The sequence below is a fragment of the Carcharhinus amblyrhynchos genome, chromosome 1 (genome assembly GCF_965287045.1).
Source record: "Carcharhinus amblyrhynchos chromosome 1, sCarAmb.v2.hapA, whole genome shotgun sequence".
In the NCBI taxonomy this organism is placed as follows: domain Eukaryota; kingdom Metazoa; phylum Chordata; class Chondrichthyes; order Carcharhiniformes; family Carcharhinidae; genus Carcharhinus; species Carcharhinus amblyrhynchos.
In genome coordinates, this window is record NC_137324.1 from 181,121,976 (window position 1) to 181,146,485 (window position 24,510).

A 24,510-nucleotide genomic window follows, 5' to 3' on the forward strand; every position below is an offset into this window, starting at 1 on the left:
AAATCCCCTGTAAACATAGGAACATACAAATTAGGAGCAAGAGTAGGCCATTGATCCCACTTTTGAGATTCTCCTTATACCATTTGACTCACTTATCAGTCAAGAATCTAACTCGTCCTTAAAATTTCAATGACTCCGTCTCCACTATTTTAAATTTTTTTTCCATAGGATGTGGGCAATCATGGTAAGGCCAGCACTTGCTCTATCATAAATAGGAGGCACCTTATTTTTAAACAGTGTCCCCTGGTTCCAGTCTCTCAGCAAGGGGCAACATTCTTTCAGCCTTTGATCTTAAGACAGCCCCTTCATCTCAGGACTCAGTCAAGTGAACCTCCTCTGCAGTGTTTCTATTGTAATTTTTTTTATTCATTCGCAGGATGTGGACATTGCTGCCTGGGGCAGCACTTGTTGCCCATTCCCAATTGCCATTTATTGTGGATTTGGAGTCACATGTAGGTCACACCAGATAAGGAAAGCAGTTTTCCTTCCTTGAAAGATTTTACAACAATTAGACTTTTAATTCCAGACTTTTAATAAACTCGAATTTCACCATTTACTGTGGTGGGATTTGAACACAGGTCCCCAGAAGATTACCCTAGGTCTCTGGATTACTAGTCCAGTGACAAAACCATTATGCCATCACCTCCCCAATTATATCCTTTTCCTAAATGCAGAGTCCAAGGCTGCACACAATGCTCCAGATAGGGTCTCACCAAATGCCTACACAACTGTACCAAGACTTACCTGTTTTTATATTCCATCCTCCTTGCAATAAACAACATCATCCCATTTACCTTCAAAATTACTTGCTGTGCCTACATAGTAACACCCAGATCCCTCTGAGTTCTGGAATTTCCATTTGAATAATATGCTGCCAAAGTGGATAAGTTCACATTTTCCCACAATATACTCCATCTGTCCACTTTTTGCTAAATCACCTAACCAAGCAATGTTCCGTTGCAGATTCCTTATGTTGTCTTCACAACTTTCTTTCCTGCCTATCTTTGCATCATTGATAAATGCAGCAACCAAATTTTCGTTTCTTTTGCCCAAGTCATTGATCTAGATTTTGGAAATAGTTTAAAGCCCCCACACTGACTCCTGAGCAAATTCACTGATTATGTTTCGCCAACCTGAAAATAACGAAGAAGTGAAGTACAAGTTGACACAAGAGTTTGTCACACTGCCCAAACTGTATTTAGTGGAAACCTTTTTAAATTAAACAAATCTAGTGAAAACATTTTAAACTACTGTAATGAGTTATGACAATGAAACATGTAATTTCCAGAAGGCATTTGACAAGATGCCACACAAAAGGCTGCTGCACAAGTTTTACGGGTAATGTATGAGCATGGATAGAGGATTGGTTAACTAACAGAAAGCAAAGAGCAGGGGTGGGTGTTTTTCTGGTTGGCGATCAGTGACTAGTGGTATGCCCCAGGATCAGTGTTGGGACCGTAATTGTTTACAATTTACATAGATGGTTTGGAGTTGAGGACCAAGTGTACTGTCAAAATTCACAGATGACACTAAGATGTGTGGTAGAGCAAAGTGTTCAGGGGACACAAAGTCTGCAAGGGGATATAGATAATTTAAGTGAGTAGGCAAAGACCGCAGAGTATAATGTTGGCAAATGTGAGGTCACCCATTTTGGCAGGGATAACAGCAAAATGGACAATTATTAAATGGTAAAAAATTGCAACACACTGCTGTGCAGACAGACAAGGATATCCTTGTACACGAATCACAAAATGTTGGTTTGCAGGTAATTAAGAAGGCAAATGGAATTTTGTCCATTGCTAGAGTTTAAAAACAGCGAGGTTATGTTGCAGCTGTATAAGGTGCTGGTGAGGCCACACTTGGAGTACTGTGTACAGTTTTGGTCTCCTTACTTAGAAAGGAATTCTCTGGTACTGGAGGGATTCAAGAGGACATTTTTTGCTGCCAGAAAATATCTTAAGGGTTGTTGTGCTTTGATGTGAACTTTCACAGTGAACCAGTCCCTACTGATTCCACTCCAGCCTTTCCAGTACCTAATGGCAGGAATTCTCCAGCTGTTCAGTCCAGTGGGATTTTTTGGCCCCGCCACGGGTTTCCTGGCAGCTTGGGATGCAGTCAATGGGAAATCTTTTGACAATGGCAGAACCAGGATCCTGCCACTGCCAAATGGTGTGCTGTCTCACACTATGAGAAACATGCAGTGGGAGATCAGAGAATCCTCCCAATATTTCTGCAGTGCTTTGCTGCCCTCTACTGTGACAACACAATGTTAACATACACAGTAATGCTAAAATGTCAGAATTAGCTCAGTAACAGCAATCTGAAGATAGCCACATATTCAAGTCCCACACCAGAAACACAAATTCATAATCACAAAAAGGCCATTCTGCCCACTAAGCCTGTGCCAGTTATTTTAAAGCTATTTAATTCATCCTATTCACCTTCACTTCCCTTTTACGCCTTCAAGGTGAGTGACTTAGAGTCATAGAGATTTACAGCATGGAAACAGGCCCTTTGGCCCAACTTGTCCATGCCGCCCTTTTTTCTTAAAGCCCCTAAGCTAATCCCAATTGCCCATATTTGGCCCATATCCCTCTATACCCATTGTACCCATGTAACTATCTAAACGTTTTTTAAAAAAGATAAAATTGCACCCACCTCTACTACTACCTCTGGCAACTTGATCCAGTCATGATTTTGTGAAAAAATTGCCCCTCTGGACACTCTTGTATCTCTCCCCTCTCACCTTAAATCTATGCCCTCTAGTTTTAGACTCCCCTACCTTTGGGAAAAGATATTGATTATTTATCTTGTCGATGCCCCTCATCATTTTATAGACTTGCACCATTAATTGTGATACTCCATATTTTCCTAGGGCTTCTGAATTTTGAAAATGAAAGCCAATTATCATCGCTCTGGCATTAATTTACGTTAACGATGATCACTATTTCCCTACTCTGGAGACTGGAGCATAAAATACAGGATGACAGTCTCAGTTCCCTACTGGAGGAGAGATGCACTGATGGGGGGGGGCGGGGGTGTGTGTGTGTGTGCCAGTACTGAGGCAGTGCTGCTATGTTGGCGGTGCCAACTTTTAAGTAAGATGCTAAATCATCTGTCCTCTTAATCAAATGCCAAAGATTTCCACACACTATTTTGAAAATCAGGAAAGTTCTTCCCAGTGTCCTGGCCAATATAATTCTGAATTCAACATCACTAAAACAGGTTATCTAGTCTTTATCACATTGCTATTTGTCAGAGCTTTCTCTGCAAAAACTGGTTTTTGTGTTTTCTCTTTCTCATTCACTCATGGGATGTGGAAATTGCTGGCTAGTTCAACACTTATTGCCCATCCCTAATTGCCCTTAAGAAGGGCATGTTACATTATGTTATACTTCATTGGCTGTAAAGCACTTCAGGATGTCCTGAGATTATGAAAGGTGCCTCAGAATCAGAAGCTCTTTCCCTTTTCTTAAAGAGAAGTTTAGAGGAGATGAATCAAGCTTTATTTACACAGAGGGTGGTAAGTGCCTGGAATGCGCTGCCAGAAGGAGTGGTAGAAGCAGATACAATAGCACTGTTTAACAGTCATCTTGACAGGTGCATGAATAAGCAGGGAATAGAGGGATAGAGTTCACAAAGGAAAAGGCCTTTAGTTTAGAAATGAGTCATGTGTCAGTGCAGGCTTGGTGGGCCAAAGGGCCTGTTCCTGTGCTATACTGTTCTTCTGTGAAGACAAGTAGGGAAAGTCTAATTTGTCTTTGTCAATAGTCTTTGGGCACTGAGAGTTTAATCCTTTACTGTGTGGAAACCCAACAGTCTAGGAGATAATTGTCCCATTCACCTTGCAGTCCAACTCCTTTATAACAAGCTTCTTGGGCTTTTACCTCAATGATTGGGATTATAACTGTGGAGAGTTGTTTGTCATTGATAGAAGTATCTTTAACTAGTGCATAAATCCTCTCTGCTTCAGCAAAACTTGAGATTTCCAGCACAACAGCACCTGAAATAAACAGCAATAAGTTAGGGTCAGGACACAACTGAGATTTGGTAAAATAAATACTTACCAGAGGAAATCCAGCTTCCAGCTCTACTTTCTAAATCATCAATATTCCTTTGTGACAATAACCAAACACCACAGCATGGTGAGCACAGGCAGCAAATAGCAGCCAAAATGGGAAGAAGTTTAGAAGCCAGATAGGAAATCAAGAGTTTTATTTCCAAACAGAGGTGGTATAGTATTCAACAAACCCAGTCTGCCAATACAGAGAAGCCTGCAGACTGTAAAAGGACAGCAGGACCTCTGGCACTATGGCCCAGCAAACATGGTCATTAAACACAAATGTAAAATCATGGCTCCACAACACTGTGCTTAAGTACCAAGCTGGAGAGCTCTGTTGCAATTTATTACTTAAATTTCAATTAAACAAATTTTATTAACAAAGAAAATTACAGCACAGGAACAGGCCCTTCGGCCCTCCAAGCCTGCACCAACCATGCTGTCCGACTTAAGCAAAACCCCCGACTCTTCCAGGGACCATATCCCTCTATTCCCATCTCATTCATGTACTTGTCAAGACACCCCTTAAAGTCACTTACCATATCCGCTTCCTCTACCTCCCCTGGCAACAAGTTCCAGGCACCCACTACTCTCTTTAAAAAATCTGCCTCATACATCTCTTTTAAACATTGCCCCTCGCACCTTAAACTTATGCCCCCTAGTAACTGACTTCCACCCTGGGAAAAAGCTTCCGACTATCCACTCTGTCCATACCTCTCTTAATCTTGTAGACTTCTATCAGGTCTCCCCTTAACCTCCGTCACTCCAGTGAGAACAAATAAAGTTTCTCCAACCTCTCGTTATAGCTAATACCCTCCCATACCAGGCAACATCCTGGTTAATCTTTTCTGTACCCTCTCCAAAGCCTCCACATCCTTCTGGTGGTGTGGCAACCAGAATTGAACACTATATTGTTTCTTGGACTATTTTTGGTAGTTAATACAAAATGTCAACGTACCTTGGTCAATGTAAACATAACTAAAGGATACCAGATCCCCTGGGGAAAGAAACAAATTTACTTCAATAAATTTTCATTTGGATCTATGCTCAAGACATTGTACAGCAGGAACCATAAACATAACACTGATATAAAGAACTTTGTGGCAATGATCAGATACTCCAGAGTTCAAATTATTCAAGTACCAAAAATATGTTTTTCCCATGAGACTGGAAAATGTCAAATCCTTCTCTTGATAGTGCAGCAGCTACACTCATAACATTGGTGGCACAGTGGTTAGCACTGCAGCCTCACAGTGCCAGGGACTCGGGTTCAATTAATGGCTTGAGGTCACTGTCTGTGTAGAGTTTTCACGTTCTCCCCTTGTCTGTGTAGGTTTCCTCCAGGCGCTCCGGTTTTCTCCCACAGTCCAAAGATGTGTGCATGAGGTGGATTGGCCATGCTAAATTGCCCCTTAGTGTCAGGAGGGCTAGTTAGGGTAAGGGCAGGGGGTTAAGCAGATAGGTTTGGATGGGATTGCGGTTGGTGCAGACTTGATGGGCCGAATGGCCTCGTTCTGCACTGTCAGGATTCTATGATTACAATTATTCCAGAAATTACTCCTTAGACTTATAGAATTATAATAGAATTGTTCCAACGAATCAGAATTGCTTCTATGTTCTTGTAATATGATCTTGACAATAAACAACGTACTACAACAATAGTATTTCATTATTAACCCTGTTCAGGCCACGAGCGGGGTTGGAGGATAGTTCCATTACAGCTTCCTTTTAACAGCGGCCTTCTCTACAAAAAAGCCAGCCCTTGCAGATTCCCCATTCATAACTTCCCGTCATCACTCCTACACCTCACCTCCCAACCCTTTACTTTATTGGTATAATTGGATTCCATGGGCGTGGTGCCAGGGCATTGCCAGAGTTATGCCTGGCCAGGTCCCTCTCCTCCAGGGGCGAGATTCACCTTCTTACCAGGGAGAGGGTCGAGTCCCCACCACAGGCTCACATGTGTGAATGTAAGGCGGGGGAGGTCAATATCGGGCGGGGGTGGCATGTCAACCATATTAACATCAATTAAAGTGCTTGAAATCAGGTTCTCGACCATTGAGGTGTGACTCTGATTATGTCACTGACATTTACTAGGATCCTACGGGGACTTGATGGATTGAGTTATAAGGAGAGGCTGGACAGACTGGGACTTTTTCTCTGGAGCGTAGGAGGCTGAGGGGCGATCTTCAGCATGCTATGATGCACAGGGACCTGGGGGTCCTTGTGCACAAGTCGCAAAAACCCAGTCTGCAGGTGCAGCAGGTGATCAAGAAGGCAAATGGAATGTTGGCCTTTATAGCGAGGGGGATAGAATATAAAAGTAGGGAGGTCTTGCTGCAACTGTACAGGGTACTGGTGAGGCCACAGCTGGAGTACTGTGTGCAGTTTTGGTCTCCGCACTTGCAGAAGGATGTGTTGGCCTTGGAGGGAGTGCAGAGGAGGTTCACTAGGCTGATACCGGAGATGAGGGGGTTGGACTACGAAGAGAGACTAAATAGACTAGGTCTGTACTCGTTGGAGTTTAGAAGGATGAGGGGGGATCCTATACAGACGTATAAGATAATGAAGGGGATGGATAGGGTAGAGGTAGAGAGATTCTTCCCGCGTAGAAAGGATAGCAGAACTAGAGGACACAGCCTCAAAGTGGGGAGGGGGGGTGCAGTTTAGATCAGAGTTGAGGAGGAACTTCTTCACTCAAAGGGTGGTGAATCTCTGGAATTCTCTGCCCATTGAAGTGGAGGAGGCTACCTCGCTAAATATATTTAAGTCACGGGTAGATAGGTTTTTGACACACAGGGGAATTAAGGGTTATGGGGAGAAAGCAGGAAAGTGGAACTGATCCACTTCAGACGAGCCATGATGTTATTGAATGGCGGGGCAGGCTTGAAGGGCTAGATGGCCTACTCCTGCTCCTATTTCTTATGTTCTTATGTATATCTTATAGAGGTCTATACAATAATGAGGGGCACAGATCAGCTAGGTAGTCAATACTTTTTCCCAAAGGTAGGGGAATCTAAAACTACAGGGCATAGGTTTAAGGTGAGTGGGGAGAGATACGAAAGTGTCCAGAGGGCAATTTCTTCACACAGGGTGGTGAGTGTCTGGAACAAGCTGCCAGAGATAGTAGTAGAGGTGGGTACAATTTTGTCTTTTTAAAAAGCATTTAGATAGTTACATACATAAGTTAGGTATAGAGGGACATGGGCCAAATGTGGGCAACTGGGATTATCTTACGAGTTTAAAAAAAAAGGTGGCCGAAGGGCCTGTTTCCATACTGTAAACCTCGATGGCTCTATGACGTGGAGCAGTGAAAATTGGAAATCACAATCTTGTTGGTCAGTTCCACTGCACCTTGAACAAAAACCGACAATCTGGCAGACAGCAAGAGTGGGCTCAAGATCCTGCCCAGAGTCTCCAGTTATCAATTTTTAAGCACAAACTCTCAGTTGAGTGCTGCTGCTGATGTCCGTTAGGCAGCTTTGTGGATTTATGGCAGATTTTTAAAAAAAAAACTAGAACCAGTTTTTCGACCAAGGCTGGTCAAAAGCCAGAAGCAGCAGCAGTGAAGTTGAGAGTGACAGGCTCTCAAAAAAAAATCATGACACAGCCTGAGGCTCAATTTTATTAAAGCTGGTCTTTTAGGATTTCAGCTCTGCTTCTAGCTGAGGACGACAAGAAACTAAATTTACAAAGATGATTGATGAGAGTAGCACATTGGATATTGTTTACATGGAGGCATGATAGCACAGTGGTTAGCACTGCTGCCTCTCAGCACCAGGGATCCGAGTTCAATTCCCGACTTGGGTCACCGTCTGTGCAGACTCTGCACATTCTCCCCGTGTCTACGTGGGTTCCCTCTGGGCGCTCCGGTGTCCTCCCACATTCTGAAGGACGTGCTGGTTAGATGCAGTGTGGCAGCTAGGGAAATTTCACAGTAACTTCATTGCAGCATTAATGTAAATCTTATTTGTGACTAATAAATAAGCTTTAATTTTAACATGGACAAGGTCGATCATGGCAGACTGGTGCAGAAGGTGAAATCACATGGGATCAGAAGTGAGCTGCCAAGATGGATACAGAACTGGCTCAGTCATAGAAGATATTGGGAAGCAGTGAAGGGTGCATTTCTGCGGCCAGTGGCGTTCCTCAGGGATCAGTGCTGGGACCTTTGCTGTTTGTAAAAAAATATATAAATGATTTGGAGGAAAATCTAACTGGTTTGATCAGTAAGTTTGCGGATGGCACAAAGATTGGTGGAATTGCAGATAGCGATGAGGACTGTCAGAGGATACAGCAGGATATAGATCAATTGGAGATTTGGGCAGAGAGATGGCAGATGGAGTTTAATCTGGACAAATGTGAAGCAAAGCATTTTGGAAGGCCTAATACAGATGGGAAATAAACAGCAAATGGCAGAACCTTCAAGAGTATTGATAGGCAAAGGGATCTGGGTGTACTGGTACATAGGTCACTGAAAGTGGCAATGCAGGTGGAAAAGTTAATCAAGAAGGCATACGGCGTGCTTGCCTTCATCGGCTGAGGCATTGAGTTTAAAAATTGGCAAGTCATGTTGCAGCTTTATAGAACCTTAGTTAGGCCAGACCGGAATATATATTCAAATCTGATCGTTACACTACCAAAAGGATGTAGAGGCTCTGGAGAGGGTACAGACAAGATTTACCAGGATGTTGCCTGATATGGAGGGCATCAGCTATGAGGAGAGGTCGGAGAAACTTGGTTTGTTCTCACTGGAAAGGAGGAGGTTGAAGGGCGACGTGATAGAAGTCTACAAGATTATCAGGGGCATGGACAGAGTGGATAGTCAGCAGCTTTTTCCCCAAGGTGGAAGAGTCAATTGCTAGGGGCACATAGGTTTAAGGTGCAAGGAGCAAGGTTTAAAGGAGGTGTACAAGGTAAGTTTTTTTAACACAGAGGGTGGTGGGGGAGGTGGTTTTTATTCAGATGGGAGCATGGTTGGTGCAGGCTTGGAGGGTTGAAGGGCCTGTTTCTGTGCTGTAATTTTCTTTGTTCTTTTTAAAACACTAAGCCTTGGGCTCCCTAGCCTCTAGGCCCGTGTTTGGTGCTGTCTGCAACTCCTTTCCTAAGCCCAAGCAGCAAATCCGGCCATCCTAAAATTGCTGGCACATGTTTTGCGCAATTGTTGGTGCAAATGCACTGTTTATATGTTGAATGCATTAAACAAAGGATAAAAATCACATATACCTTCAAAAGTGACTTAAATTGGAGAATCTGCGAACAATTGTCGTGAAATGTGGTATGCTGTAAAACTCTATTGCATGTTTCAAGTGTAACAAGAGAAGTTGGCCGAAATAAGATGGGTGTACCTGGGCCCACAGGCGATCTGAAGATTCACTGCCTGTGAGAAAGTTTTGTGCAAATATATCTTGACCCAAAAGTAATCAAGTAAAATGTCAATATTTCCTGTATTCCAGTCTGGCCTGTGTGACCAGCAAAGAACTCCAGCCCTAGTGTCATACGTTGCCCTGAGAATATCTGAATAATCCTAGTGCGTACATTTCTCTGTACCTCTAATCCCAAACTCTGTACCTTTAACCTTAAACTTCCTCCAGCTCCTTTTTGAAAAAGTTAAACAATAAATACTGTTCATTGTTCAAAACAGAGACAGCTTGCTGCCATTCTGTGCAGGATAACTAGAACCAGGTCTACCTGCATAACAGCAGCAATTGCATTTCAAAAGTAATTCCCTAACTCTGAGTCAGAAGTTCTAGGTTCAGTCTCACTGGCCGAACAGGTTAATTATCAACCTGTCAGTCCTTCCTTTATAACTATGGCAGGGGGTATGAGGGGGTGGGTCTCCTGGTCAGCCATGCTCGATTAAAAACTCAGCTGAAGACAAAAGTGGGAGTTGAGGCAAAAGCAGACCTTGAAGGGAATCGCTGAAGGGAATTGGGAACCATTGGCACTTACCTGAAGACAGCAGGAGGAGCGGAGGCAGGAGTGAACCCAGACTGCAGGAGAACATCAGATTTTAATTTTAAAAAAAAATCAGACAGGGACATCATAAGATAGCTGTAAATTGATAGGCTTGTGCATATTGCTGCTTAGGGACAATTGGGAGTTTAGCAAACATTAGTGAACTATCAACAAATAACAAGTGTGTAACTGTTGAGTCTTATCTTCGATTTTTGAGTAAGATTCATTTCACTAGCAAGGTCAATTATATTTTAGTAGATTTTACCAGTACTGGTAAAATTGATTGATAGTAATATGGTTCATTTACCTTGATGAAGCTTATATTGGTAAGGTTTAATAGCAATATTAGATTTTCATCTCACTAAAAATTTTATTAATTTATAGATATAGAAACGGCAGGACTGCTCCGACTCCGAACTCTGACTTCAGTAATAGCTGGTGGCAAGTGAGATTGACAGCTTTGGGGATAGCCCATTCGTTGATGCAGATGAAGAGTTTGAAAGGAGAGAGCAAAGGGGTAACACACCGAGCAGTCAAAACTGAACAGGCAGATAGTTCATGAGTCTCCTGAGCGTATCCCACTCTCCAATCCATATTCAGCTTTGAATACTGATGAAAGTGATATTTCATCTGGGGAGCATAGCAGAGTCAAATTCATTGGCACCACAGGTTGTTCAGCTGTACAGAGAGGTTCAAGGAAGACTGGAAGAGCAACAGTGATGGATGATTTGATGGCTAGGGACACAGATAGGTAATTCTGTAGCCATAACTATGATTCCAGGATGGTGTGTTTTATCCATGGTGCCAGGGTTAAGGATGTCAATGAGCAGTTGCCGAGAGTATCCTGGGGTGGGAGGGTGAATCATGGTCCACATTCGTACAAACAACATAGAGAGAATGTGATCCTGTAGTCTGAATTTAGGGAGCGAGGTCAGAAATGAGCAAGCCAAACCTCAAAAATAGTCATCCCCGGACTACTCCCAGTATCATATGAGTAAAAATAGTACTGAAATAGGATAAGATAGATCCTAAGTTTTTCTGAATATTGGGGCCAGCTCAGGAGATGTGACCCGTACAAACTGGAGAGATTGGGGTAGAACTGGGGCTGAGTTCCTTCTCGGGAGTTTGCTAATGCTATTGGAAAAGTTTAAACTAACTCCTTTTGCACTTTTAACAATTTTGTGATTCTGCGATACTGTGCGATTTCCCAAAAATGTGATTAATAACAATAACTGCAAGTTTATTCAACACACAAACATCAGCTTGATAATTCAACTCAACCAGTTAAGGACATCAGAATAAAAACTAGTAAACAAACGAACACTTGATTCTTTATCTTTGTGATTCCTCTTTATTTACCTTTGATCTCTAGATGACTCCTAAGGAGTGAGAGATACTGGTCCTGAGACAGCTGTGGAGGAAGACCCATAAGCAGCAGATTCAACTGCTCCACTGACTTCTCTTTCTTTTTGATATAAAACCGCGTTTGATTCATTTGTCGAACTGAAATCTACATAGCACAAAGACAGAAGACAATAAACATGATCACCTAAAATGTGCGTGCAGAAGAATAACTCCAAAGCAGAAAACAAAAGGTACCACAAAGAGCCCAAGTAAAAGTTTATCTGATTTAAGTTCATATTAAAGGAGCGCCATCTTCATGGCAAAACTAGCAGTTCTGGGTAGGAAGAATCAAAGTTTGACACCAGTTTTCAGCATAGTAGCATGTTCCAAAGTTATCCTTAAAATCAGAAATCTTCAGCAAATCATAGAACCAGTCACCTAACTAAAACTTAGGCAGGGTTTTAGCAGTAATACAAAACAGCTAACTTCATGGCCAGGGTTTGTGTGTTTGCTTTCTGCCTGTGATCTGTAAGTTTTGTTTGGAGAGGGGTGTGTCTTTTTATTTTTGGAGTGTGAGTTGTTCAGAACTTTGGAGTTCCGAAGAAGAGTTATATTGGACTTGAAATGTTAACTCTAAGTGTTGGATCAGGTGAGAAAAGCTATGTAAAACTCACCAGATTCAAAGATGCCTTTTCTCACCTGATTTAACAGCACTCTGTAATTTCAAAGTGCTGGCAAAGATCAGACAGCTGGGGTAGCAGGGCTTAAATACACTGGCAGAATGGGGAGACTGAGACTGGAGTAGTTTCCAAAGGCAAGCATCCCAAGCTACAGAGCACTAACCCGCTCCTACAACAACACTGGGGCTTTCCCCTCTCCCACCCTCCCCACAGGCATTAGGGCTCTCCTCTCCCGCCACCACACAACGGAAACACCTCCCATCTTCGAAGGAGGAGGGCAATCTCCCTCCACCAGAGCCCCCTTGGTCTACTTCATGTGCGCCTTTCGCATTCCCAGGGAGCAATGCTCTGCCTCGTCCCTCAACCCCTGGGGCCTACAGCATGGTTCACTTCTGGAAACCAAGAGTGATTAGTGCCGCGGGGGCTGGGGGTGGGGGGGGGGAAGAGAGAGAGAGAGAGAGAGAGAGAGAGAGAGAGAGAGAGACAGAATGAATCATGGATAGTTACAATGGCATCAAGTCCAGTGATCACATTTACATTTATGAAAACATATGGAAATCAGCTTCGTGCCCATGATTACATAACCAGCAGGGAGCAGGGAAGATCTCAACGTGAGATCTCACCAGAGCAAATTCCATCTTTGGCCACTCGCGAGATTTAGTGGCCATAACAAGATTTGCATCGGGAGCTAACAAGGCCGCTAGATCACGGCCGCGGCTTCACTCTCCACAGACACTGCCAGACCTGCTGAGCTTTTCTAGCACTTTCTGTTATAACATACAGAACATAGGACATAGAACACTACAGCACAAACAGGCCCTTTGGCCCACAAGTTGCACCGATCACATCTATACCTACCAAGCCACAGAACTGTCTGTAACTCCCAATCCCATTAGATCCCATATACTCATCCAGAAAGACCCCACGAGTTCGCCTCTACCATCACTGACGGCAGCCAATTCCACTCACTCACCACCCTGAGTGAAAAACTTACCCCCAACATCTCCTCTGTACTTGCTCCCCAGCACCTTAAACCTACGTCCTCTCGTAGCGACCATTTCAGCCCTGGGAAATAGCCTCTGAGAATCCACCCTATCTATTCCTCTCAACCTCTATCAGGTTGCCTCTCCAGGGAGAAGAGACCTAGCTCCCTCAACCTATCTTCATAAGGCATGCATCCCAATCCAGGCAACATCCTTCTAAACCTCCTCTGCACCCTCTCAATAGCTTCCATGTCCTTTCTGTGGAGAGGCGACCAGAACTGCGCACAGTACTCCAAGTGGGGTTTGACAAGGGTCCTATAAAGTTGCAGCATTACCTCCCGACTCCTAAACTCAATCCCTCGATTAACGAAGGCCAGTACACCATACGCCTTCTTGACCACATCCTCCACCTGCAAGGCCGATTTAAGAGTCCTATGCACCCGGATCCCAAGACCCTTCTGCTCCTCTACACTGCTAAGACTCCTACCCTTGATATTGTACTCCTGCATCCTGTTGGTCCTGCCAAAATGGACCACTACACATTTATCCGTGTTGAAGTCCATCTGCCACTTCTCCGCCCAGTCTTGCATCCTATCTATGTCACGCTGCAACTTCTGACATCCCTCCAGACTATCCACAACACCACCAACCTTCGTATCGTCGGCGAACTTACTAACCCATCCCTCCACTTCCTCATCCAGGTCATTTATGAAAATGACAAACAGCAAGGGTCCTAGAACAGATCCCTGGGGCACTCCACTGGTGACCGACCTCCATGCAGAAAAAGACCCATCCACAACCACTCTCTGCCTTCTGCAGGCAAGCCAGCTCTGGATCCACAAGGCCAAAGCCCCTTGGATCCCATGCCCTCTCACTTTCTCAAGAAGTCTTGCATGGGGGACCTTATCAAACGCCTTGCTCAAGTCCATGTAAACCACGTCCACCGCTCTTCCTTCGTCAATGTGTTCAGTCACATTTTTCAAAGAACTCAACTCGGCAAATTATGAATGAAAAGCTGTTTGGATACAATCTACAAAGTACATAACGAACAACTTACTCACCTTTTTAATATCTTGAAGTCTGTTAAGCAACAGTTCAAGCTGAGACAGCAGCACACACTGCACTAAAAAGAATAAGGAAAATTAAATAATAAGCAAGGCATCGGTTTCTCTAAATGGTGATTTCCACAGTATGGCCTCAATACCAGCTTAATAAGATTTGCTGTTTTTCAAAACACAATTATTCTCTGTATTGAATGAAGTTCACCAAATTAACTGAATGTCTCCCATTCCATCCCACCTCAATTCAGTGGTATTTTTCCTGTTATTTTAATGGGAAAATGTTGTTGGAATTGCTGCTTCGCAGGCCCTCCCATCCAACCAACATATCTTTCATCTCTTTGATGGTCAGGTTTCCTGGTTCAATATCGCTTCTTGGCCTTTTGGCTAAGATCAAGTGTAGTATTGACATGCTATGCTTGATTGAAGTCATTAGGTTACATTTCAGCTTCACTTGAAGCAATTTTTAAAAGCAGCATCTCAGCCTTTTGGCTAAGATGAAAATGACATCAAGCCTTGGAGGAGGAACTGTGCCTGCTCCAACCAGCTTGGATCATGTAGATCAAGCCCAAGACAGGAGGTGATAGCCCTGTCTTTGTCAGCTTGGATCAGGAACGTCTCAACTTGCTGAGACTCTGAATTGGACTTGATTGGATTGAATTGGAATAAAAACAAACAAAAAATTGTATTTAATTTGTTGTAAAGCCCTGACACACTTTGTGGTCACAAAAGGCACCACATAAGCACAAGTTTTACTTTCTTCCCTCATATGTTACCTAATTCCTCTTTGATTCATCCATACTATTTGTTTCAACTAGCCCTTATGGTAGCAAGTTCCTCATTCTCATCACACACTGGGTAAAGAGAATGCACTGAAAAGAGATGGGAACAGTATAGTAGCAAGGAAGGATCTCAGATCAGAGGAACAAATCTTCTTGGATTAAACGAAGAAATAGCAAAGGGCAGTAGACATTGGCTGAAATTGTTCATAGGCCACTGAATAGTAATGGTAATATGAAGCATGGTATTCATTAGGAGATAAGAGATGCATGAAGTGTAGGTCATAACGTATTCATGGGTGACTGCAGTCAGCAAACAGACTGGCTAAACAAAATGAGCACTAATGCTGAGGAAGACAACTTTTTGGGTGTGGTAAGCATGGTATGAGCAGTATATTGTGGAGCCAAATATAGGACAGGCTATCCTAGAGTTAGTATTATGTAATGAAAAAGGAACAATTAATAATATAGTTGTAAAAGAACCTTTAGGGGTGAGTGACCACAATATGTTAGAATTTTACATTAAAGGCAGGGTGCTAAAGTTGAATAAAGGAAATCAAGGCAGAATGAAGGACAAATTGGCTGAGGCGGATTGGGAAAATATATTAAAAGATACAACTACACAGGCAATGGAGAGTCTTCAAATAACTATTACATCACGTACAGCACCTATACATTCCATCAAGGTGCAAAAACCCAAAAATGTCAAGGATTGTGTGATTAAAAGAAAAAGCTTATAAATTTGCCAGAAACAAATTTTATTTATTAGTGTCGCATTAACACTGCAATGAAGTTACTGCGAAATAGTAGTAAGCTGCTGGCTAGAGGTTTTTAGAATGCAGCAAAGGAAAGCCAAAAAAGTTATAAAGAAAGAATAGAATATGAATGCAATCTAGCAAAAAACATGAAAGCAGACTGTAAAATCTACTATCAGTATGGAAAAAGGAAGATTTTGGCTAAGGCAAACATGGATCCATTATAAGCAGACTCAGGAGAATTAATAATGGGAAATACAGAAATGGCACAGAAGCTAAATGAGTACTTGGTGTCTATTTTCACTATGGAAGATACAGGAAATCTCCCAGATCTCAAGATCCAAGAGAATAGGGAGAATGTAGAGTTGAAATAAATTATTAGTAAGAAGGTTGTATTGGAGAAATTAATGGGAATGTTGACAAGAACCCAGGACCTGATTTTTATACATCCCAAAGTGTTGAAAGAGGTGACTATAGAGAGAATGGATGTATTGGTGATCATTTTCCAACATTTTTAGAGATTCAGGAATGGCTCCTGAAGGATTGGAAGGTAGCAAATGTCATCCCACTATTTGAGAGAGAAAAATCAGGGAACTACAGACCTGTTAGCCTTACACCAGTGGTAGGGAAAATGCTAGAATCCACTATAAAAAATGTGATAAATGGACACTTGGACAGGAGCTAAGTAGAAAATGTTTCCACATGAACTGTTTATCGATTAACAATTGGATAAACATAGCCGGGAGATTCCATCTGCATTCCTATGCAAGTTTGACTGGTAATTTATATCCTTGATTGTGTACGTGTGTGCTGACAACAGCAATATCCATCTCTACATCCTGCTCGCTGCCAGTGATAAAACCCCAATATGAGGTCCAAAGATTGTTGTTAGGGAACGATGCTCCATCAATAAAGTGAATTTCTTCCTATAAGGGAATTGGTAGAAGCATTTTATTCTGAAAACAATTCCTAGGGTTTCTTTCCCTATCTGAGCAGAATTGCTTTTGGCCTTATTCAAGATCCTGAATGCAAAAGCCATCAGCTTCTTTTCACCTGTAAGCATTATGTGGGAAACCAATGCCCTAACCCCATAAGGTGAAGCATCACATGCCAATTGCAGGGGTAAATTTGGATCAAAATGTGTCAAGACTTCTGAATTTAGTAGTGCCTCCTGGACTTGTATGAAGGCTTTCTCACACTGATCCGCCCACTTCCACTTTCCATTTTGACACAGTAAATTGTGTAAGGGTAGCCAGATTGGGCATAAATTTCCCATAAGAATTTAGTAGGCCTAAGAAAGGTCAAAGTTGGTTGACATTTTGAGATGTGGGTGCCTCAGTGATGGCTTTAACTTCTGAAGGAATATTATGCAGTATCTAGGCAGTGATGGCATGATCCAGATATTTTGGATAGATCTGATTCAGAATCCATCATGGGATTTATCTCAGCCCTCTGATCTTTTCCAGTCAAGTTATTCCCATCAGTATTGATAGCTTCCTTTGACTATGAGCAAGAATAAATCTGCCGTCTATCCATTTAATTGCACTGATAAGTCAATATAGCCTCTCAACAGAACCACTTCTCCAACGTAAATTTTTAAACACAACCTTCATGACTTTCAGAGAAATATGTCAGAGCTTTCCTTGATAAACAGCCCGATTTGATTTGATTCATTATCGTCACGTGTTAACATAGAATGAAAAGTATTGTTTCTTGCACGCTATACAGACAAAAAAATATCGTTCATAGAGAAGGAAAGGAGAAAGTGCAGAATGTAGTGTTACAGTCATACCTAGGGTATAGAGAAAGATCAACTTAATGCCAGGTATATCTATTCAAAAGTCTGATAGCAGCAGGGAAGAAACTGCTCTTGAATCGATTGGTTCGTGACCTCAGACTTCTATCTCTTTCTCCTGAAGGAAGAAGATGGAAGCATGTGTGTCTGGGTGCGTGGGGTCCTTAATTATACTGGCTGCTTTGCCAACGCAGCAGGAAGTGCAGACACAGTCAATGGATGGGAGGCCCATTTTCGTGATGGATTGGGCTACATTCATGACTTTTTGTACTGTCTTACGGTCTTGGGCAAAGCAGGAGCCATTCCAAGCTGTGATACAGCCAGAAAGAATGCTTTCTATGGTGCATCTGTAAAAGTTGATGAGAGTCGTAGCAGACATGCCAAATTTCCTTTGTCTTCTGAGAAAGTAGAAGCATTGATGGACTTTCTTAACTATAGTGTCAACATGGGGGGACCAGCACAGGTTGTTGGTGATCTGAACACCTAAAAACTTGAAGCTCTCGACCCTTTCTACTTCATCCTCGATGATATGATTTGGAAGGCTGCTGCCCCAGTGTCCCCATCCATCTTCACTGGCTGATCGTCCAGTAGTAGTGATCCAGTATTAACTTTTTGTATCAAAGGCGTAGTGGCACTTGTAATCTGGAAACCCGAGGTAATGTTCTGGGGTCTGGCTTTAAAACTCATCATGTGGGTATGCCGGCGTTGGACTGGCGTAAACACAGTAAAAAGTCTGACAACACCAGGTTTTAGTCCAACCTATTTATTTGATAATATACTCACAAGCTTTCGAGGGACACCCTCTTCGTCAGGTGAATGGAGAGTTCTGGCCTCAGACAGAGCATATAAAGCACAGACAGTTTAGAGATTACTGATTAGAATGCGAATCTTTACACCTAACCTGCTGTTCAAGACCTGAAGTGGCTGATAATGTGAGTGGAAGGAGCACTGATCACAGTTTAAAGAGATGTGTATTGTCTCCAGACAGTACAGTAAGTGAGGTTTTGCAAACCCAGGCAAGTCACGGGAGTTACAGATAGTGCGACATGAACCCAAGATCCCTGTTGAGACCGTCCTCATGTATGCGGAACTTGGCTATCAGTCTCTGTTCAGCGACTCTGCACTGTCGTGTGTCATGAAGGCCGCCTTGGAGAATGCTTACCCGAAGGTCAGAGGCTGAATGCCCGTGACCACTGAAGTGTTCGCCAACAGGAAGGGTTGGTCACGGGCATTCAGCCTCTGACCTTTGGGTAAGCATTCTCCAAGGCGGCCTTCATGACACACGACAGCGCAGAGTCGCTGAACAGAGACTGATAGCCAAGTTCCGCACACATGAGGACGGTCTCAACAGGGATCTTGGGTTCATGTCGCACTATCTGTAACTCCCGTGACTTGCCTGGGTTTGCAAAACCTCACTTACTGTACTGTCTGGAGACAATACACATCTCTTTAAACTGTGATCAGTGCTCCTTCCTCTCACATTATCAGCCACTTCAGGTCTTGAACAGCAGGTTAGGTGTAAAGATTCGCATTCTAATCAGTAATCTCTAAACTGTCTGTGCTTTATATGCTCTGTCTGAGGCCAGAACTCTCCATTCACCTGACGAAGAGGGTGTCCCTCGAAAGCTTGTGAGTATATTATCAAATAAATAGGTTGGACTAAAACCTGGTGTTGTCAGACTTTTTACTGTGTTTAAAAATCATCATGGCAGGTGTTGAAATTTGAATTCAATAAAAGTCTAGAATCAAAAGTCTAATGATGACCATTAAACCATTATTAGTTGCTGAAAAAAATCTATCTGGTTCACTAGTGTCCAATAGGGAAGGAACTCTGCTGTTTTTACTTGATCTGATCTGCATGTGCCTCCAGATCTCTAGCAATGTGGTTGACTCTTAAAAATACCCTCTTAAGTGGTCAATCAAGCCACTCAGTTCAAGGACAATTGGGGATGGACAATAAATGCTGGTCCAGCCAGCGACACCCACTTCCCACGAGTGAATAAAAACACAACAATAGCCAATATATATAATGATAGTTCATCTTCAGACTGTGAATCGAGTTCCTTCTCAGATCCTTTTTGTACCATATGGACAGTTTTTTTACTCTATCTTGCCACTTGTTTTGTTCAGCTCTTGCTTTCTGCACCTTTTGGCTGATGCTTGTTTCTGTTTTCAACAAGCATGTTCAATTTTTGCCACAATTGCCGCACATGATGATCTGCTGCTGAGCACCCGGTTTTTTACACACCTGTGGCAAGTGCAAGTCTGTGCTTGTGTTCGCGTTTCAGCCGACATCTTGTGAATTACTTGTGCTTGAACTCAACTGTTTAGCTTCTTTGGCTGCTAGTTCCATGGGTATAGCAGGTTCCTAAGTTTTCTTTAAGGTCAAAACCAGACAACTGTTCTTGAATAGCCTCGCTCCTTTAATCACAGACTAATCTATCTCTAATAGCATGGTCTAATACATCCCAAATTCAGAGTTCAGCTATTCTCTTAAGGTTTGCAACTTATTCACCTTCTTCTTGGTTGTGTTTATGAAACCGGAACCTTTGTGATGACCAGAGGTTTTGGTGAATAGTGGGCCTGCAAAGTTTCTCCTATTTCTTCATAGGTTTTTGGGCCAGACTCCTAAGCAGGTTAAATGCCCTGCCGCACCTCCACCTCCCCTGCACCCCCCACCCCCCGCCGCCGCCCCCCTAAGCTCAGGAATATTGGGACTTTTATGTCTGCTGCTATCTTGTTGCCTTGAACAAAATAGTCAAATCACTGTTTATGAGCTCCATTGTTCAGTATTCTAATCAAATGGCCTCAGTGCACCAAAAACCCCTGCCATTTTTCTCTATCACTGTACCAGTATATGCCACAAATTTTCATCACTATCTTGCTTCTCTTCTCCCCAAAACAAGGCAAGTCTGAGTTAGGATTGTTTTGCTTTATGTTTTGCAAGTCTCTCAGCTCTAAATTAGTTGTTGCAGGTATGTGTTGCTCTCTGTTTGCATCATTTTGGGTAGAGCATGTGGTGAGCTTTATTCAGGAGATGTTAATACTACAGACTGCAAAGTCACAATGCTTATTTCCCTGTGCAAATGACATCATGTAATCAGTCTCTTACAGTGCCCTTGTTCTACTGCAAGGCTGCTAGTGAGGAAATATAGAAACGTAGAAGATAGGAGCAGGAGACGGCCATTTGGCCCTTCGAGCCTGCTCTGCCATTCATGGCAATCATGGCTGACTGTCCAACTCAATAGCCTAATCCTGCTTTCTCCCCATAACCTTTGATTCCATTTGCCCCAAGTGCTCTATCCAGCCACCTCTTGAATATATTCACACTAGAGATGCCATGAATACACAACTGCGAAAGATTTAAAGAAAAACAAACACTTGCCTTTCTGTAGCGCCTTTCATGACTATCCGATGTCGTAAATTACTGTACAGTCAATGAAGTACTTTTGAAGCTAGATTACTGTTATAATGGAGGAAATGTGGCAGCTAATACGTGCACAATAAGATCCCACATACAGCAGTGTGATAATAACCGGGTGTAGGTCAGTTGTCTAGATGGCTGGTTTGTGATGCACAGCAATGGCAACAGTGTGGGTTCAATTCCCGTACGGCTAACGTTATTTATGAAGGCCCTGCTTTCTCAACCTTGCCCATCGCCTGTGGTGTGGTGACAATCAGGTTAAATCACCACCAATTAGCTCTCCCCCTCAAAGGAGAAAGCAGCCTATGGTTATCTGGGACTATGGCCACTTTACCTATTACCTAAAAAGCAGATAGTCTGCTTTTGTCACATTGTTTAAGGTCCAGGACACCAAGGCTAACTTCCCAGTTCTTCTGCAAAATAGTGCCCTGGAATTTTTTACATCCACACATTGGTTCAACACTTCATCCAAGGGACTGTGAGTGTGGCATTTCCTCAATAACAGTGTCAGAACTGATGCTTGTGCTCAGGTCTTGGGAGTGCAACTTGAACCCACAACATTTTGACTCAGTGAAGAGAACACTACCCACTGAGTTAAAGGTGAAACGGTTTTAACATTGTAATGGCAATGGATCGTTTTACAAAGAAGACACCTACGTGAGGTCTGAAATTCACACAGCAACAATTGGACTATCATGCAAACAATTATTTCCGACCAGCAGGGGGCTGTGGGGCCAGGTTTGGAGGGAGCGGGTGCGGTGCTGAGTTGCAGGGGAGAGGTTGATGTAGTGGGTGTTCAGTGTGGGGCTCAATCTGGATGTTTAAAACAGTTACACTGTAGTTAAAAGTGCTTTCATTTCTCTTAATTCTTTCAGAGTAACAATAACAGCAACACTGGAAGAACAATCCAAAGTTAGCGATTTAAGCTGCTTTGTCATATAGTTCCCCAGTACAGTGCAATTGTCCAAGGGAAGTTGATACTTCCGGACAATTGCCAGGTAAACCCTTACTTGGGAATGTGTGGGAAGGATTCCCCGGTGCATCTCTAGAGTACCTGTCAATCCGACACCGAGAAGTCAGGAAGAACATAAACATAGAACACTACAGCACAAACAGGCCCTTCGGCCCACGAGTTGCGCCGATCACATCAACACCTACCAATCTATAGACCTATCTATAACCCCCAATCCCATTAAACCCCATATACTCATCCAGAAGTCTTTTAAAAGACCCCAGCGAGTTCACCTCCACCACCACTGACGGCAGCCGATTCCATTCACTCACCACCCTCTGAGTGAAAAACTTACCCCTAACATCACTTCTGTACTTTCCTCCCTGCACCTTAAATCTGTGTCCTCTCGTAGCGACCATTTCAACCCGGGGAAATAGCCTCTGAGAATCCACCCTATCTATTCCCCTCAACATTTTATAAACTTCTATCAGGTCGCCTCTCAACCTACGTCTCTCCAGGGAAAAGAGTCCCAGCTCCCTCAACCTAGCTTCATAAGGCATGCCTCCCAGTCCAGGCAACATCCTTGTAAATCTCCTCTGTACCCTTTCAATAGCTTCTACGTCTTTCCTGTAGTGAGGCGACCAGAACTGCGCACGGTACTCCAAATGAGGCCTGACAAGGGTCTTATAAAGTTGCAGCATTACCTCCCGACTCCTAAACTCAATCCCTCGATTAATGAAGGCCAGTACACCATACGCCTTCTTGACCACTTCCTCCACCTGCGAGGCCGATTTAAGAGTCCTGTGGACCCGGACCCTAAGATCCTTCTGCTCTTCAACACTACTAAGACTCCTGCCCTTGATAGTGTACTCGTTCATCCCGTTGGTTCTGCCAAAATGGACGACTACACATTTATCCGCGTTGAAGTCCATCTGCCACTTCTCCGCCCAGTCCTGCATCCTATTTATGTCCTGCTGCAACTTTTGACATCCTTCCAGACCATCCACAACATCACCGACCTTCGTGTCATCAGCGAACTTACTTACCCATCCCTCATCCAGGTCATTTATGAAAATGACAAACAGCAAGGGTCCTAGAACAGATCCCTGGGGCACTCCACTGGTGACTGACCTCCATTCAGAAAAAGACCCATCCACAACCACTCTCTGCCTTAAACATAAGAAATAGGAGCAGGAGTAGGCCATCCAGCCCTTCGAGCCTGCCCCACCATTCAATAAGATCATGGCTGATCTGTCGTGTCTCAGTTCCACATCCCCCCCCTCTCCCCATAACCCTTAATCCCCTCTCTTATCAAAAACCCATCAACCCGCGTCTTAAAAATATTTAGCGAGGTAGCCTCCACCACCTCAACGGGCAGAGAATTCCAGAGATTCACCACCCTTTGAGTGAAGAAGTTCCTCCTCAACTCCGTTCTAAACCGCCCCCCCCTTTATCTTGAGGCTGTGCCCCTAGTCCTACTATCCTTTCTGAGTGGGAAGAGCCTCTCCACCTCTATCCTATCCATCCCATTCATCATCTTATACGTCTCAATGAGATCTCCCCTCATTCTTCTAAACTCTAACGAGTACAAGCCTAGTTTATTCAGCCTCTCCTCATAGCTCAACCCCCTCAACTCTGGTATCAGCCTAGGTATGGGCCCATATTGTCAGTGTCAAAAGTACAGAAGCACTGCTGCCTCACAGCGCCAGTCATAGATTCATAGAGGTTTACAGCATGGAAACAGGATCTTCGGCCCAATTTGTCCATGCTGCCCTTTTTTTAAAGCCTCTAATCCCAACTTCCTGCACTTGGCCCTATCCCGCTATGCCCATCGTACTTATGTAACTATCTAAATGCTTTTTAAAAGACAAAATTGTACCTGCCTCTACTACTACCTCTGGCAGCTCGTTCCAGACACTCACCACCCTCTGTATGAAAAAATTGCCCCTCTGGATACTTTTGGATCTCCTCTCATCGTAAACCTAGGTCCTCTAGTTTTAGACTCCCCTACCTTTGAGAAAAGATATTGACTATCTGCCTTGTCTATGTCCCTCATTATTTTATAGATCTCTATAAGATCATCCCTCAGCCTCCTACGCTCCAGAGAAAAAATCCCAGTCTATTCAGCCTCTCCTTATAACTCAATCCATCAAGTCCCAGTAGCATCCCAGTAAATCTTTTCTGCACTCTTTCTACTTTAATAATATCTTTTCTATAATAGGGTGACCAGAATTGTACACAGTATTCCAAGTGTGGCCTTACCAATGTCTTGTACAACTTTAACAAGACGTCCCAACTGCAGTATTCAAGTTCTGCCTGATGAAATCAAGCATGCCGAATGCCTTCTTCACCACTCTGTTCACCTGTGACTCCACTTTCAAGGAGCTATGAACATGTACCCCTAGATCTCTTTGTTCTCTAACTCTCCCCAACGTCCTACCATTAACTGAGTAAGTCCTGCCCTGGTTCAATCTACCAAAATGCATCACCTCACATTTGTCTAAATTAAACTCCATCTGCCAATCGTCAGCCCACTGGCCCAATTGATCAAGATCCCGTTGCAATTGGAGATAACTTTCTTCACTGTCCATTATGCCACCAATCTTGGTATCATCTACAAATTTACTAACCATGCCCCCTATATTCTCATCCAAATCACTAATATAAATGACAAATAACAGTGGGCCCAGCACGGATCCCTGAGGCATACCGCTGGTCATAA

General features: G+C 43.3%; 1 protein-coding gene and 1 non-coding gene across 2 annotated transcripts in view; one reads left to right on the top strand and one right to left on the bottom strand.

Moving 5' to 3' along the window:
• The window catches only part of dgkq (diacylglycerol kinase theta), a 197,253-nt gene that overhangs the window by 54,891 nt on the left and 117,852 nt on the right, over positions 1-24,510 (bottom strand). Inside the window, exons 12-15 of the mRNA XM_080196422.1 lie at positions 14,087-14,148; positions 11,378-11,528; positions 5,019-5,057; positions 3,888-4,003 (exon numbers count right to left, since the gene is read on the bottom strand). Of these exons, the coding sequence (XP_080052548.1) occupies positions 3,888-4,003; positions 5,019-5,057; positions 11,378-11,528; positions 14,087-14,148 (368 nt within the window). The remainder of the gene's footprint in view (positions 1-3,887; positions 4,004-5,018; positions 5,058-11,377; positions 11,529-14,086; positions 14,149-24,510) is intronic.
• LOC145350975 (U2 spliceosomal RNA) lies at positions 14,451-14,642 on the top strand. Its single transcript, XR_013888283.1, has one exon. It is a non-coding gene; the product is annotated as a U2 spliceosomal RNA (small nuclear RNA).